General features: G+C 33.9%; 1 protein-coding gene across 1 annotated transcript in view; it reads right to left on the reverse strand.

The window, feature by feature from the left end:
* The window catches only part of acss3 (acyl-CoA synthetase short chain family member 3), a 46,096-nt gene that overhangs the window by 11,303 nt on the left and 17,379 nt on the right, over nt 1-17,414 (reverse strand). Inside the window, exon 9 of the mRNA XM_051107601.1 lies at nt 8,824-8,927. Within this exon, the coding sequence (XP_050963558.1) occupies nt 8,824-8,927 (104 nt within the window). The remainder of the gene's footprint in view (nt 1-8,823; nt 8,928-17,414) is intronic.

Consider the following 17,414-nt stretch of genomic DNA (forward strand, 5'->3'; position numbering starts at 1 on the left):
GTCTGCCACTGCTGCCGTATGTGAGTAATGCAGAAAGCTAAAACGTTTTTCACAGGTGACGCACAGCGTGTACACACACGCGCACACAGAGCGGGAAAAAGTGTCTGAATATCTGCCGTTTTTGAAAATTTACAGATTACTACTTAGGTCATTTACGTACACCACGTTGTTCCAAATTTATTGAAAGTTCAAGAATGTGCACTTGCTCTTTTCTATGCAAATATAACACATGGTTTTAAGTGTCTAATAATGTAAAATCATATTTAAAGTTAGGCTGCGTCTGAATATGCCTACTTCTCTACTATTTAGGCAAAGAGTGGGAGAAAAACAGTAGTAATATCTAAATTATAGACTGTAAAAAAGATGGGTCACGCATCGCCACTTCCTTCCACTACAGAAAAGTCAAAACATCCCAGTATGGTCCGTCATCTTGGGCCAATACAGGGTTTCTACAGATATGAACAAGTGAAAAGACTTTTTAAGACCTTTTTAATACTGCCTTATACAATATTTAAGACCTAAACTTGTAATGGAAATATGCATTATATCACATACATATGTAATATTTAATGTGTTTAATGTAAAAAGAAAACTAAATTTTATTCCTTTTATAAACAATATTTATTACTACAATATATAGTGAACTTTTCCTACCAGGAGATCATATTCCACACAAAATATCCCTATAAAAGTACCACATCACTGAGATTTATGGTGCTGTAAACAATTTATTCTGAAGCAATATTTTCATCAGTTTTTGCATACTTAAAACTGCATATTTTTATTTATCTTTTTAAATGTATGTATCACCTTTCATGTCAAATTATTACAATTTATCAATTAATTCTATAGGGCTGTTACTAGGCCGATTAAATAATTAACTCTGCAAAAGTACAACTGCAATAAATAATGTTATTAATGTTTTAAATACATTTATGAATATACAAATAAGAAATGCTGGGGGGGACACATACTTTTGAACATATTAAACTACCAGTAGGTGGCAGTAAGTCACTTAATGAGTGAGTCATTGAGTTATTCACTCAACTGATTCATTCAAAATGCTGAATTATTCAGTAATAAAACACCGAGTGTTGCTTGGAGATACTTCTGTTTTACTTTTGTTGGTGAAACAGTCTGAAATGTAAATAACTGCACTACTTGACTACTGTTTATTGAACTAAAATCAATGTAACATTTGCAATCGTGAGAATATTCAGCGAAATAGCTCGCTTGGTATGTTACTGAATTATATCATGTTATAAATAAACTACACATTTTGAATTTTTACCTCACTGTGAAAAAATCTTCAGTCTGTCCAATGATTTTAAACAGTCATTAGGTCTGTCGGACTTACGATATTTTAGCGGTAATGTGAACGACAATATTTAAGACCCATTGAATCTGAATTTAAGACATTTTAAGACTCTTTAAAGCCTTTTTATTAGGAAAACGTTAGTTAAGACATTTTAAGACTTCTTACGAACCTGCGGACACCCTGCAATAACATAATTTGGAGCACAACAGTGCGCAACAGTGATCGTGAGGTGGAGCTGCGGTATCAAAGTCCCGCCCACACTCCCACAGACCCAATCGCAAGCTCACAATCATGATGCCACACCCCATTTCTATAGCATTAAATGACTAATGTAAAGCAAACTTTAAAAAAATCAAAGGGATAGTTCACCCAAAAAATGAAAATTACTTATGATTTGCTCACCCTCAAGCCATCCTAGGTGTATCAGACTTTAATCTTTCAGACAAATACAACTGAAGTTATAAATTAAATTTCCTGGCTCTTCCAATATTTCTAATTGCAGTGAATGGGTGTTGAGATTTCAAAGTCCAATAAAGTGCATCCATCCATTATAAAAGAGCTCCACATGGCTCCAGGGGGTTAATAAAGGCCTTCTGAAGTTCATGTCCTACCCTCACCGGTATTTAAAGTTACTGTTGGCCACTTGACATCACAAAGTGGACTGATAAAGTTTACCAGAGTCAAAAACTAACAGACTGTGCCAGGTTTCACGCGCACGATGGGCAGCACAAGGACGGGCGCCGGCGCTCATGGCCGCGTTAAGGTCGTTAATACAGCCAGCAGTCGTTGCCACTTACTCCCAACTGGAAACATACCAGTTGCCCGGCAACAGCGGTGACATCAGCAGCCCGCATCACCAAGCCCCCCACCTCTTCACGGCAGGAGTTGCGTCTTAAAATAGCACACAGATTATTATCAGGTCTCAAAAGCGCCAGCCTTTCTTTCATTTTCTGTGGGTACTGGATGAACGCTGCCGTGGAGAATAATTAAATGACACATTTATATACATGTGTGCATGTGTTCAAAACTGCAAACACATACTGATATAAGCAACACGCTACAAAAGGCTATTATTCATATACTATTTATTCATATTTTGAGTCAACTGTTATCTTCTTATTTTCATCCATTTTAATTTCAGTTTTAGTAATTTCATGTGCTCTAATCTGTTTGTGCTAGTGGGCTTTAATTTGTATTTCAGGTGTAGTTCAGTTATATTAGTACTTCAGTTTGCTGCGAAAGAAATATTCTAGATATTTTCTTCCAGTTTGTTTGTTTGTTGGTTTGTGTGCTTCTAGTAAGCTTTTGTTTGTAGTTCAGGTTCAGTTTACTTATATTAGTACTTTAGTTTGTTGCAAAGGAGAAAAAAACTATTTTTGCTTCTAGTGAGCTTTTATTTGTATTTCAAGTTCAGTTATATTAGTACTTCAGTTTGTTGCGAAGAAAACAATCTGTTTTTTTTCCTCCAGTTTTTGTTTGTTTGTTTGTTTTTAGTGAGCTTTTATTTTTATTGCGAAGTTTGTTGCGAAGAAAACAATCTATTTTTTTTTCCTCTAGATTTTTGCTTGTTTGTGTGTGCACGCTTCTAGTTTTTATTTTTATTTCAGGATTATTTTAGTTATATTAAAATCTCAGTTTGTTGCAAAGGAAACATTGTGTTTTTTTTCTCAAGTTTTTGGTTTGTTTGTGTGCTTCTAGTGCGCTTTTATTTTTATTTCAGGTTTAGTTTAGTTATATTAGTATCTCAGTTTTTTGTAAAGGACACACTCAATATTTTGCCTCCTGTTTGTTTGTTTGTTTGTGTGCTTCTAGTGGGCCTTTATTTGTATTTCAGGTTCAGTTTAGTTATATTAGTACTTTAGTTTGTTGGCAAGAAAACAATCTATTTTTTTTTTCCTCCAGTTTTTGTTTGTTTGTTTGTGCTAGTGAGCTTTTATTTTTATTCCGACGTTTGTTGCGAAGAAAACAATCTATTTTTTGCTCTAGCTTTTTGTTTGTTTGTGTGTGTGCACGCTTCTAGTGAGCTTTTATTTTTTTTTATTTCAGGATTACTTTAGTTATATTAATATCTCAGTTTGTTGCGAAGGAAACAATGTTTTTTTCTCGAGATTTCTGTTTGTTTGTGTGCTTCTAGTGTGCTTTTATTTTTATTTCAGGATTACTTTAGTTATATTAGTATGTCAGTTTGTTGTAAAGGACACAATCAATATTTTACCTCCAGTTTGTGTGCTTCTGGTGTGCGTTTATTTGTGTTTCAGGTTCAGTTTAGTTATATTAGTGCTTCAGTTTGTTGCGAAGGAAGAAAAAATCCTCCAGTTTTTTGGTTTGTTTGCTTGCTTGCTTCTAGTGAGCTTTTGTTTTTATTTGAAGTTTAAGTATATATATACACTTCAGTATGTTGTGCAGGAAACAATCTATTTTTTCCTCCAGTTTTTGTTTGTTTGTTTGTGTGCTTCCAGTGAGCTTTTATTTTTATTTCAGGTTCAGTTTGGTTATATTAGTACTTCAGTTTGTTATGAAGAAAACAATACTTTTTCATCCAGTTTTTTGTTTGTTTGTTTGTTTGTTTGTTTGTTTGTGTGTGTGTTTCTAGTGATATTTTATTTTTATTTCATGTTTAGTTTAGTTATATTAATACTTCAGTTTGTTGCAAAGAAAACAATCTATTTTTTCTTCCAGTTTTTTGTTTGTTTATTTGTTTGTTTGTTTGTTTGTGTGCTTCTATTGTTATTTGAGGTTTAGTTTAGTTATATTAATACTTCAGTTTGTTGTGAAGGAAATTTGGTAACAATTTAGAATAGGGAACACTTATTCATTATTAACTACGACTTTTCTTACAATAAATTCCTAATTTGCTGCTTATTAATAGTTAGTAAGGTAGTTGTTAAATTCAGGTATTTGGTAGGATTAGGGACGTAGTATAAGGTCATGAAGAATAAGGCATTAATAAATGCGTAATTTTTACTAATAAATGGCTAATATTCTAGTAATATGCATGCTAATAAACAACTAGTTAAGAAACATTTAAGCTTTTTATCTAATACATAGATTTTATATTATTTAAACTTTATTTTAATTAACAAAAAATAATATCACTTAGCTTAATTTTAGGTTAATAAGTTACATAGTAAAATTACGTAAAAGTGATATAAACGTATATATACAAAAGTGAATTTCAACATTATTTTATGAAGCAAATTAAGTCAATGCTATTTTGACTGAAAAATATACCACTACCATAGTGGTTATTATTATTTTAGTGAGTGTTATTACTATTATTTTTGTATTATTATTACTTAAATGATCAGTATCGGTCGACATTAGATGTTTAATAGTTAATGGTAATTTCATTTAAGTTGATCTTTAAAGACACTATTATTTTAATAGTGTGAATTATTATTATATAATTATTATTATTTTTTGAATAATCCTTAACAAATCTCAAAAATATCTGCAGTTTCATACTGCACATTATAATGCTGTGATGCCTAAATTCAGTTCAGTTTTTTTTTTTAATGTTTCATTTTTAATTTATTTACACAAAACAGTAAACCCTTTTAAAAATGCGCATCAGAATATTATATTGGCCAGAATTACAATCGTCATTTCTGAGTGGTTGCAATGGTTGCTTTATGGGTGATGGCTTTCAAAACAGTTGTTAGCTGCAGCACTAACCAATCAGCATTCAGAACATATATTTCATAATAACGGTTATAACTCATCCCTAAGTTACAGCATGCAAACGTGTGTGTTTGTGTATGTGAGAGAGAGAGAGATTCCGTCACAGCAGCTTGACTTCTGATATTGCGACGCACGCATGAGCCTGGGGAGGTTTGAGCGGGTAATGACATAGATAATGAAGGTTCAAATCACTTCCACTTTATTTCAGAAAAGCCATCACATCAGCGCAACCAAACTGCTGTTACACTACACCTCATCAGCTCTTCTAATCAAATCTCGCTCTGTGCCGCTGAACAATTCAAACACGCTGTGGCATTTGTGTGTTTGCACGCCGAGGCGGAGATGTGGCTGTTATTACAAGCCGTCTAATAATGCGACCCGTCTTGATGGTGATGCATAAACATGCTTTTAATCATAAACTGGATGGAGACAGGGTGAAATTATAAAGGGAGCGCGGGACACACGCACACACGCTCGCTGTGAGGACAGAATCATTCGTCACATGAAGCACTTTAGCCTCTCTGGCCCTGCGCTCACTCACATACGGATCCATCGTTTTTTCCATTCACGCATCAATACGGCTCTGACGCTGGTTTTAAATTCGCGCCGTCGAATGACACAAACAGTCTACTTGTACCGACCAGAAGGATGGATATGAGAGGATATGAGAGCGAGGGGAGGTTATTCAGTTCATTTTGTACAAATATTCTCCGGTCAAGCTCGGCACCTGTTTATTTCTCAGAGATATTTATGAGCTGAACATGTTTTGCGGTCAGTATAGAACGGAGGAGTAACCCAATTCATTATACATGTGATGGTTTATGCATCATGCAGGCAATAGGGGTTATGAATATCAAAAGAAGTGTCCTGTATTGCAGACAATCCATTTCAGGCCTGCCAGGGAAATAAGGGCGAGTTTAAGATCAGGAACTGAACACTGCAGCATGCAGAAAGAAAAATAACCAACTGGAAGTTGCACCTTTTGCCATTTGCCAACTATTTTACTGGATCATAAAGAAGCTTCTAAAGTTACTTTTTTAGAATATTTGGTTTTACTGTGTTGAGTTATTTGCTTTCAAGGAACAGTATGACATTATGTGTCATTATGTTTTTGTTTTTTCAGACTTGTGAATTTATTCTAATCTATTCTTTTTTAAGACTGCAATCTTATCTTTTAGTTTGCATCAATAAAGTTAAGAAAAACAAGATAATTAAAAGTACTTTTCATTTGTTTTAGTAATTATTTTCACAAACGTACAGAACATGCTTACTTTTTAAATTCCAAAGCATGGCGGTCAAAATGAAAATTTTTTCTTGTTTGTTTGTTTTTTCTTTTCGAAATATTATTTTAATGAAATTAATGTTCTATATTTTAGTCTGGTAATGCTTTTAATATTTTGTATTTTCAGGAAATTTTTAGGTACTAAATGATGTTTACAGAATAATTACGATCCATTTATAACCTGTTAATCCTTTTTGAAACATAGACCTAAGAATGAAGCTTCCAAAAATGTGAATTATGTCATAAAAAAGTCACTTACCCGATTATTGCTGAACCGAAAAAGGAGTTTATAAATAAAAACTATAAAACAAAAATAAATGAGAACTTGTTTATTATTATTTAAAAAAATGCACAAAAAATACATTTTAAAATTTTATATGAAATATATATTTCCCTAAACATTACTGTTATATTCCAAAATGGTGTTGGCAGCCAAAAAATTACCATCTATGTTTGTTTGTTTTTTCTTTTTTTGTTATTATTTCAATGAGATGAATGTGCTATATTTTACTTTGTTAATTTTTTTATTTAATATTTTGTATTTTTAGGGAATTTTATTGTACAGACGTATATTTACAGAATAATTATGATCTATTTATTACCTGTTAACCACTTTTTGACCACAGACATGAAAACGAAATTTCCAAAAAATTCTTAAAACTGCTGTAAATGTCTTTTGCTAAATCTGTTTTTGAAGAAGTCACTTTGTAAGTTTTTGCTTAAATGAATAAAAAGTTTATGAAACAACAGAAAGTTTAAGTTTAGTTTTAAAAAAACAACAGCAAAAGATTGTTTATTATTATGAAAAATACACAAAAAAACATGTAAAAAAATAATATTAAATATATATATATATTCCCACACATTTTACATTCCAAAATGGTGTTGTTCGCATGGCATTCAAAAATGACCATTTTTGTTTGTTTTTCTTTTTTTTTTTTACTATTATTTCAATAAGATGAACATATTACATTTTAGATTGATAATGTTTTTTCTTGATTTTTTTAAATTTAATTGATTATTTTTTTATGGAATTTTTTTTTTATGGAATTATATTTACAGAATAATTATGATCCATTTATTACAACTTTTTGACCTGAGAATGACACTTTCAAAAATGTCAATTTTGTCGCAAATCTCTTTAAAGAAGTCACTTAGCAAATTCTCGCTGAACAGAAAAAAACGTTTCTTAAAAAAAAAAAACACACAAGTTTATAATTGTGAAAATGCACAAAAGTACATTTTAAATTTTTATATGAAATATATATTTCACAAATATTTTTACATTCCAAAATCTTTTTTCGCGTGTTACCACTTTTACCATTTTTGTTTGTTTGTTTATTTTCTTTTTTCCCCATTTTTTCAATGAGATGAATGTACTATATTTTAGTTTGATAATGCTTTTTGTTTAATATTTAGTATTTTTAAGGAATTTTATGGTACTGAATGACATTTATATTAAATTAAATTAAAAATACTTATTATATTTTTCTGAACATTTTCACATTCTAAAATTGTGTTATTCGTGGTGGTGGTGTTTTACGGTACTGAATAATATTTACAGAATAGTTAGGATGCATTTATTACCAGTTAACCACTTTTTGACCAAAGACCTGAGAATGAAATTAACACAAATTTTGTCGCAAATCTCTTTTTATAGAAGTAATTTAGCAGATTATTGTTGAACTGAAAAAAAGTTTATAAAAAATTTAAACCAAAAAAAAAAAAAAATATATATATAATAATAATTAGAATGTTTATTATTATGAAAAATTTCAAATTTTATATGAAATATATTTTCCCAAACATCTTTTACTCTAAAACAGCAAGAAGATCAAAGGCATAAATCTAAGCAAGCTGAGTTCCAAATTTGAGGTTGATATCTTAAAAAATGAGCTTTCAGTAAGGGGGGCAGTTTCAAACGTTTCTAACAGATGAAAAATACTTTTCATTCCATGTTTCCCTTGATTTATTTTTTTTTTTTTTCAGCAAAAAACTATATTGTAATGTACAACTTTTAAAAACATACTCTAACACAGCCAAGTTTGGGATATGTAAGACTTTTTTGTTTTTGATAAGAAGTCTCTTATGATAAGAAGCATACAAAGTCAGCTGGGAGGACTCATATTATGCTAACCAATGCCATCAATATCACCTGATATCAACAGAAGTTATAAAACAGCCGATACACAGGATCATCCTTCATCTTCGGCTTTGTTCAGACATATTTTTGTCATAAAGGAATGAAATCCTTTTATTTGTACTCTGAACAAATCAACTTCAATGCTCTTTTGACAAATTTGATTCAAACCACATCCACAGTTTGAAAACCAATTCAAATGGACTTGACCTGTAGAGTCCTCAGCTAACAGTTACTGAAAAACATTTCTTGGTGTTGTGCTGATGCAGAAATGAGGCAGCTGATACAGACACACAAATGTGTAAACAATTAACCCTAAAGACTGAATCTGAAAAAACAGATCTGTATTAAGAAGCAGGCAACAGAAATGAAGCACAGTGTAACTTTAAGGCAGTGACTCACCAGTTTGCCACCAGTGATCCAGCACTGGGACTCCAAAATTCCTCTTGGCCCATTCGAGGGTCTCTATATCACAGCGTTCTCCAGCTACAAACAAGATCCTCAGCCTGCCGAAAGAAAAACACCAGCTCTTAGAAAGTCTGTAAACTTCAGAGCAGCCTCATGCGTCCCTAAAGACTTTGTAGCAAAGAAATGTGAAAAGCGAGAATGCAGGTGTGCATTAAATATTTATTGAACTCATTTTTCTAGTAAAGAAACAAGAAGCGCTGACAAGCCGTGATTGGATGAAGCGCAGCGGGGGTGTAAAGGTGAGGATTCACTGCTCCTGTCATCAAACTGCCCTCAGTCCTCAAACAAGAAATGGATTACTACATAGCAGGTGACCACATCACATAAATCCTTTCATCTGCTCAAGCCTTTAGTAAACTACACCTGTAATACCGCAGAGACGCTCACAAGAGAGCAAAGGACAGTCAAAACATCTTTCATCATTGAGACGTGTTTGAAATGCTAATACTACTGTAGGAACAGTGAGTGATTCGATTGATTTGCTAGCTTGACAAGCACAAGCTAAGCTGGAAAGTTGATTTATTTTTAGACTGTCTTTGCATTTGCATTAAAGGGATAGCTCAGCCAAAAATGAAAATTCTGTCGTTCCAAACCCGTAAGACCTTAGTTCGTCTTCAGAACACAAATTAAGATATTTTTGATGAAATCCAAGAGCTTTCTGACTCTGCATGGACAGCTGCGCAACTGACACGTTCAAGGCCTAAAAAGGCAGTAAGGACATTGTCAAAATAATCCATGTGACAACAGTGGTTTAACTGTAATATTATGAGGCTACGAGAAAATTTTTGTGCACAAAGAAATCAAAAAACACTCACATCAGTACCACGTTCTAACTTTTTTTGGCATGCAAAAAGTATTCTCATAGCTTTATACAGTAAAATTAAGGTTGAACCACTGTCACATGGACTTTTTTTTTTTTTTTTTTAACAATGTCTTTACTATCTTTCTGGGCCTTGAATGTGGTGGTACCATTGTAGTCTCAGAAGGTGCAGGGTCAGAAAGCTCTTAGATTTCTTAAAAAATATCTTAATTTGTGTTCTCAAGATGAACAAAGGTCTTATGGGTTTGGAATGACATGAGGGTGAGTAATTAATGACAGAATTTTAATTTTTGGGTGAACTATCCCTTTAAATGTGACTGATTTGTCCAAAAAAAAAAAAAGTGGGACCACTGTATATACACTGGCTAGCAAAAGTTTGGAATAATTAAGATTTATTAATTGTGTTTTAAAGAAACACAATAGTTCATTTTGAGTGAACTAGCTCTTTAAATTCATGTTAAACTTCTTAATGTTATTAATAAAAAAAAAAAAAAAATAATAAATAAATAAAATTCTTCTGTAGGCCTAGACCAAAAATTATTCAGACAATTTAACATATTAATTTGCTCAGTAACTAATCAGATTGGAGGTTTTATATGCAGTGTGTTTTAATCAGGTACAAAAAATAAATGTTTATATTATTTAGTTAAAAATAATACTACTACTACTACTAATAATGCTCCCCAAAAACATTGATGGATGCTAGTACTGACCTTTAATAAAATAAAGAATATTTAATGAACAACAAAAAAAACCTTTAATAAAAGAAAGAAAGAAAAGAAAATATAAGAAAGATGTAATGTATCATTTATAGACTGGGAACACCCACACATATTGTGGTTAATGGAAATTGACTTTAGAAAATAATAATAAAAATTCCTAGATGAAAAACTGTACTAGAATACAATGCTATGATCCCATTCTATTTCCTCTCTTTTATTTTATAGTCATATTTTGCTGCACATTATTTATTTACACATTTTCATAAACCAGCTAGGTAAAAAGTCATATTTATGTTGTTTTAACATAGTAAAACACTTACTTATAATTATTATATTTTCTGCATTTTCAAGCAAAAGTGCCAAAACAGACCAACATTTCTGATACAGCTACCATTTTAAGCAAAATGCTTCATGGCTAATGTTTAATCAAAAAATTAATATGGTTTTATAAATTGGCAATGCACCAAGATGTACTGATATTTTTGGATGACTAAATTGTAGGATGACTAAAACAAATTAATTTTACCAGCCACTGAAAATGTACTTTTAACATGCAAATAACAGTTAACACAAGCATTAAAAAAACAGTTTGCTCAGTTAAAGGGACAGTTCACCCAAAAATTTTAATTCTGTCATTAACTACTCACCCTCATGTTGTTCCAAACCCATAAGAACTTCGTTCATCTTATTTTTGATGAAATCCGAGAGATTTCTGACCCCATCATATGGACTATTTTAACAATGTCCTCACTTCGTTTCTGAGCCTTGAACATGTCAGTTGCGCTGCTGTCTATGCAGGGCCAGAAAGTGCTCTGATTTCATCAAAAATATCTTAATTTGTGCTCCGAAGATGAAGGAAGGTCTTACGGGTCTAACCACATGAATGCGAGTCATAAATTACAGATTTTTCATTTATGGGTGAACTATCTCTTTAAGAGGGTGACGCATCTTTCTTCCCTCTCCCCATATGATTCCCTCCATAACCGATTTTTCTGAGTCAGTGTTTATGAGCAAGTAACAGTATTAAAGCTGACTTCCTTTCACTGTTCCACTCCAGGGTCAAACAATGCAGAAACTATTCAATTACCCGGAGTCAAGGTCACATACGTGTGATCTGCATTACAATAAGCTGGAGGTCGTTCACACTCGACACACTAACACACACCTACCCTCCTCCCACATCTCTGTCGTGTTCAAAGGCACAATCAGTGCCCGTTTCTCTGCTTTTAACACGCCTGACAAAGGTCACTTGACTCAAACACCACCAATTCATTAAATATTGGCTTTCTTGCAAGCAGTATGCACAATTTTTCCTCTTTATTCATTAATGTTATGTGTCCAACGCGCCTGCCAGCAACCATTCAGGTGTGCAATTTCCATAGGCACAGCTCTTTGCTTTCGTGTGAAAGCACAACGCAAACTTGCTACCACAGTTATGAAAGGAGCCTTAATTTGATCGTTAATGACATAAAAAATGTCACAAATGAGTCAGACTTCAGTTCCTGTAAGGAAAAAAACTCATGACAACATGAAATGCATCAGTGTTTGTGTTTACAACTCTGCGAATGTATTCATGAATCCAGGTGTGCATATCTAATGCAGCAACCTTCTGCAGGTGCGCTTTAACATCAGCCTTATGATCTTGCCGAGAGAGCACATCCTGATCTCACAGCGTCGCTGCTGAATCTCTGAGCCGGAAAATTCTATTGAGTGAAGTCGTGCCCTTTGGCACGCATTTAAACCCGCGCTGAGAGCCGCAGGTTACGGCGCCGTTGCGCGAGACGCGCTCCTGGACTGAGAGCCTGCGCTTTTGTGTGAAAGTCACACACTGCACGGCTTCTTTGGGTCGGGCTAAATTGCCCTTTCTTCTGTTACATATTTGCAATCATCTTTGGACGTTTAAGTTACATAAAATACAAAAAAAGTGGGTTATATTATTCATTATTCATTAAGGGTCATTTTAAAGATGCACAGCATAATAATAGCTGATATACTGTAGCCAGAGCAAAATAAAGCCAATGTAAAATGAAATAATGGCTGTGTGTTTATTTTTCGAGTGAAAAATACAACCTCATAATTGCTACTACGATTTGCATAAGCCAAGTGCGAAAAAAACAAGTGATTTTTATGCAGCATAAATATTCACAAGGTGTCAAAAAATGTAAACGAGCACCATCTAGTAAATGACAAACCCTATTATGCTATTATTGGACCGTAATGGTGTTATAGTATTTTCTGATCTAACTGGGTCCACTATGCTGTAAAATTGTTTTGCGCTCCATTAACAAAGGCAGAAAATGAATATATATTCATGGCTGTGTCACATTTCAAAAGTTTGGGGTCAGGAAGATTAATTTTCTTATTGTTTTTTTCTTCTTTTCAATTGCTTATATTCTTAATATTATTTTCTATGATTGCATTTCTTATTATTGTCAGTGTTGAAAACCATTGGTCAGGATACTTTGATGACTAGAAGAGCATTTTTAAACAGTCTTTTGTCCTAACTGTCATTTTTTATCAATTTAAGGCATCCTTGCTAAATGAAAATGTACTGACGACATATATTTGAACTGTGGTATATTAAAAAGAAATTTAGAAGAAATAAAAGAAATATATTAAAAAGGGTATTAAGACTTGTATGGCTTAATGTAACATAAATGATGTCTCTTACTGAAATATGTAGTAGAAAAATCAAGACAGATTTACTTTATTTAAAAATCCACATCGTTTTAAACCTTTTTTGAGCTATTTTGCCTTTATTTTGATGATGTTAAATGGTTGCACTCAGAGAGTTACTGGTGCTATCTGTTGCTGTTTTTACCACATCACAACTTGGAAAACACACTGACCAAAATTATACGCGCAACACTTTTGTTTTTGCCCCCATTTTTCATGAGTTGAACTCAAAGATCTAAGACTTTCTATGTACACAAAAGGTCTATTGCTGTCAAATATTGTTCACAAATCTGTCTGAGTTAGTGAGCACTTCTCCTTTGCCGAGATAATCCATCCACCTCACAGGTGTGGCATATCAAGATGCTGATTAGACAGCGTGATTATTGCACAGGTGTGCCTTAGGCTGGCCACAATAAAAGGCCACTCTAAAACGTGCAGTATTGGGGAGACTGGGGGGGTCCGAAAACCAGTCTGGTGTGACCACCATTTGCCTCACGCAGTGCAACACATCTCCTTCACATAGAGTTGATCAGGTTGTTGATTGTGGCCTGTGGAATGCTGGTCCACTCCTCTTCAATGGCCGTGCAAAGTTGCTGGATATTGGCAGGAACTGGAACACGCTGTCGTATACGCAGATCCAGAGCATCCCAAACATGCTCAATGGGTGGCCTGTACGGTGAGTATGCTGGCCATGCAAGAACTGGGATTGTGTACAGATCCTTGCAACATGGGGCCGTGCATTATCATGCTGCAACATGAGGTGATGGTCGTGGATGAATGGCACAACAATGGGCCTCAGGATCTCGTCACAGTATCTCTGTGCATTCAAAATGCCATCAATAAAACGCACCTGTGTTCGCTGTCCATAACATACGCCTGCCCATACCATAACCCCACCGCCACCATGGGCTACTCGATCCACAACGTTGACATCAGCAAACCGCTCACCTACACGACGCCATACATGCTGTCTTCTATCTGCCCTGTACAGTGAAAACCGGGATTCATCCGTGAAGAGAACACCTCTCCAAAGTGCCAAACATTAGAATTAGACAGTTTGACAATATGCCAATGATAAGAGTAAAGAGAAAAGAACGATCCAATCACGTTGGTGCACATGAATAAAAGCTTACACTCATATCGCTAGGTGCCATTCACACAGAATGCGCTTTTGTGTTGACAAAGATGCAAAACGGCCAGTAGAATAGGAAAAACATGCAAGAAGATGGGAGTAAACAACTTTTAAATTGAGCGCCACGTTTTTATTATGCCGTTTCATGCATTAGACGCTGCAAGGGACGTAAGTGCAACAGCGTCAAACACAGCCATGTTTACAAAACAAAAAACAATGGAAAGCCAGCATTTTTACCGCAAACTATTTTTACCGCAACAACTTGGAAAATAAAAGACTGATGCGATGACCACAGCTACTGAAAGAGCTTACAGGTGGTGATTGATATAAGCGTAAGCTTAAACCAAATGCCGTACCATCGATTTTTCCCCACAAGGAGTCTAAACACCCCCAGTGAAATCCGCAATGAGAAACTCCTTCAGTGGCTGCAGCGTCATGACAAGTGTTGCATGTTTACATCCTTTTAGAATGGCATCTAGTGTTTTTTGTCTACTGTGGTCTACTAAAAGCCTCAAAGGCATCAGGGCTAAAGTGGAGAGAACAAAGATGCAGGTCTTTAAGAAGTTTTTTTCATCAACAGGCATCTTCTCTCATTTTTCTACTCTTCTTATCACTAGGAAAGCAGTGAAGACTTACATCGCCTCTCTTGGTGCCCTTCAATTGCAAATGACAACCAAAAGCCCCACAATGTTGCATCATATCAGTATTTTATTTTCCGAGTAAAATAGCAACAGGTAGCGCTATTAGCTTTCAAAGTGCAACCATTAGACGTCATCGAAATAATGGTGCCGACCATAATCCAAAATATGTATGAAACCATGTGAATTTTTTCAATAACGTAAATCTTTCATGGGTTTTTTTTTTTTTTTTACTGCAAACAGCATTTTTTTTGCACAATGACATTTGACTAACATTGTAAGTGTAGTGATATTCCTAGTGATAAAAGGGTGAAGGTGTAGTATACATCCACCAAACGTGAATGTGATTCTTTTTCGCCTAGAAATCAGTGGTTCTTCTTTCTCTGGGGTGTGAGTTTTCATAACCATCTATTAACTGGACGTTTATGTAAATGATTAATGGCTATGTGACTGAGTCCTTAAATGGGCACTGAATAGTTATTACTAGCAGAGTATTATTTGAGTGCAGAGAACAAAAGGAATTGCTGCACTATAACGCAGATGTGCTTTAGCTTAAATCAAAGCCATAACCAATGTATAGAAGCTCTATACTGCTTTATTGAAACACATCAGTTACTATCACCATGGTAACTGTACTTTTTTCCCTCTCAACGCTCTGCCACACAAACAGCAACATGGTGTTTGTAGAAACAAAATCCACAGCAGAATCAACACTGTAATGGCATTTCTATTAAACTAGCGCTGTTTAATGTCTACGCCTGAAGCCATTTAAAGATTCTCACAGCAATAATATCTGATAACAATAATTACATTCACAAAAAAGAAATATCCACAGAATGTGGACAGTTTATTTTGTTACAGGAAGTATTGATTTGAGGGACAAAACAAAGCAGGGGAAACAGACATAATATAAAATTAAAAAAGGTGATTTTAGAGCTATTATATTTTCTGTCTACAGTGCTGCTCCCTAAACCGCAACTAAGCAGGGAAATGACTTAACAAAAAAGTAATGACTTTACCCAGCTCTGTTGGGTAAAACTGTTGTTGGAATATATTTTTGCTAGAAATAAATGCAACTGTGTTTCAAGGCTGTGCACTTGCCTTCCATATTATACACTGTTACTTACTGAAACCATTATTAACATTATTGGCCATTTGTTGTCAAGTCCCATCTATCAGAGATCTCTGCTAATAAAGAAGCCTTACTTTTGTGCGGGAAAGAAAAAATAGTCCCACTTTATATATTAGGTGGCCTTAACTACTATATACTTACGTCAAACAACAATTACAATGCACTTATTGTGTTTATATTGTACTGCAAAACACTTTTGCTCCTATTGAGGTGGGATACAGGTAAGGTTAGGGACAGGTTTGGTTGTGTGTGTAGGCTTAAGACCAGTTACCGTGTCTTTACTGTGCTGTAAATTGTATTATTTTACGCAGCGCAACATAAGGGCGAGATGTCATTCAGCTGCGTCAACAGCTGTCACTTTGCATGATGGAAACACCTTTTGCCTTGCATAAAATAAATGGATTTTATTCGTTATAGTACTGAGTTTAATTTAATTTGATTTTAAAATATGTGACCCTGGTCCAGAAAACCAGTCATAAGCGTAAATTTCTTGAAATTGAGATTTATACATTATCTAAATGCTGAATAAACAAGCTTTCCATTGATGTATGGTTTGTTAGGATCAGACAATATTTGGCCGAGATACATCTATTTAAAAATCTGTAATCTGAGGTTTCCAAAAAAATCAAACTATTGAGAAAATCGCCCTTTAAAGTTGTCCAAATGAAGTTCATAGCAACGCATTTTACTAATTAAAATTTAAGTTTTGACACATTTACGGTAGGAATTTACAAAATATCTTCATGGAACATGATCTTTACTAAATATTCGAAAGATTTTTGGCATAAAAGAAAAATTGATATATTTGACCGATCCAATGTATTTTTGGCTATTGCTACAAATATACCGGTGCAACATAAGACTTACTGTTTGTTTATGGGCAGGTTTTGGAGTCAGCCACGGGATCTTTCAGCTACGAGTGAAACGCGAGGCTGTGGTCTAAAGTTCCCTGAATACACAAATTAAAATGGTAAATCAAATTTGTCTTGTATTTTGTCTGTGTGTTCTTGCTTAATAATAAATGTTCATCTTTTGATTATTGCTGTTGCCTCTACTAATACTAAAATTATTTTTTTATAAGTTCCAGTCCATTTTAAGCCAGCGATATAATAATTAATAATAATTAAACAATAGCTGACTTAAATAAAAAAACCCAGCATTTTTGGTAAAAACATTTAACCCAACCAGCTGGCTCAAAATAACCCAGCATGTGTTCTATCCAATATTTGTTTTTTTTTTTGTTTTGTTTTTTAATCCAGCATTTTTTAGAGTGTAGTTGTTAAGACCACCCAATATACAGTGGGACCTAAAGTATTCAGACCAAAGGCCTGGTTTCAAATAAATAATTCACCACTTTTTAAAAAAAAATAAATGGACAAACAACACAATAGTAATGTGTAATATT

Source organism: Labeo rohita, chromosome 4 (genome assembly GCF_022985175.1).
Source record: "Labeo rohita strain BAU-BD-2019 chromosome 4, IGBB_LRoh.1.0, whole genome shotgun sequence".
NCBI classification, from domain to species: Eukaryota; Metazoa; Chordata; class Actinopteri; order Cypriniformes; family Cyprinidae; genus Labeo; species Labeo rohita.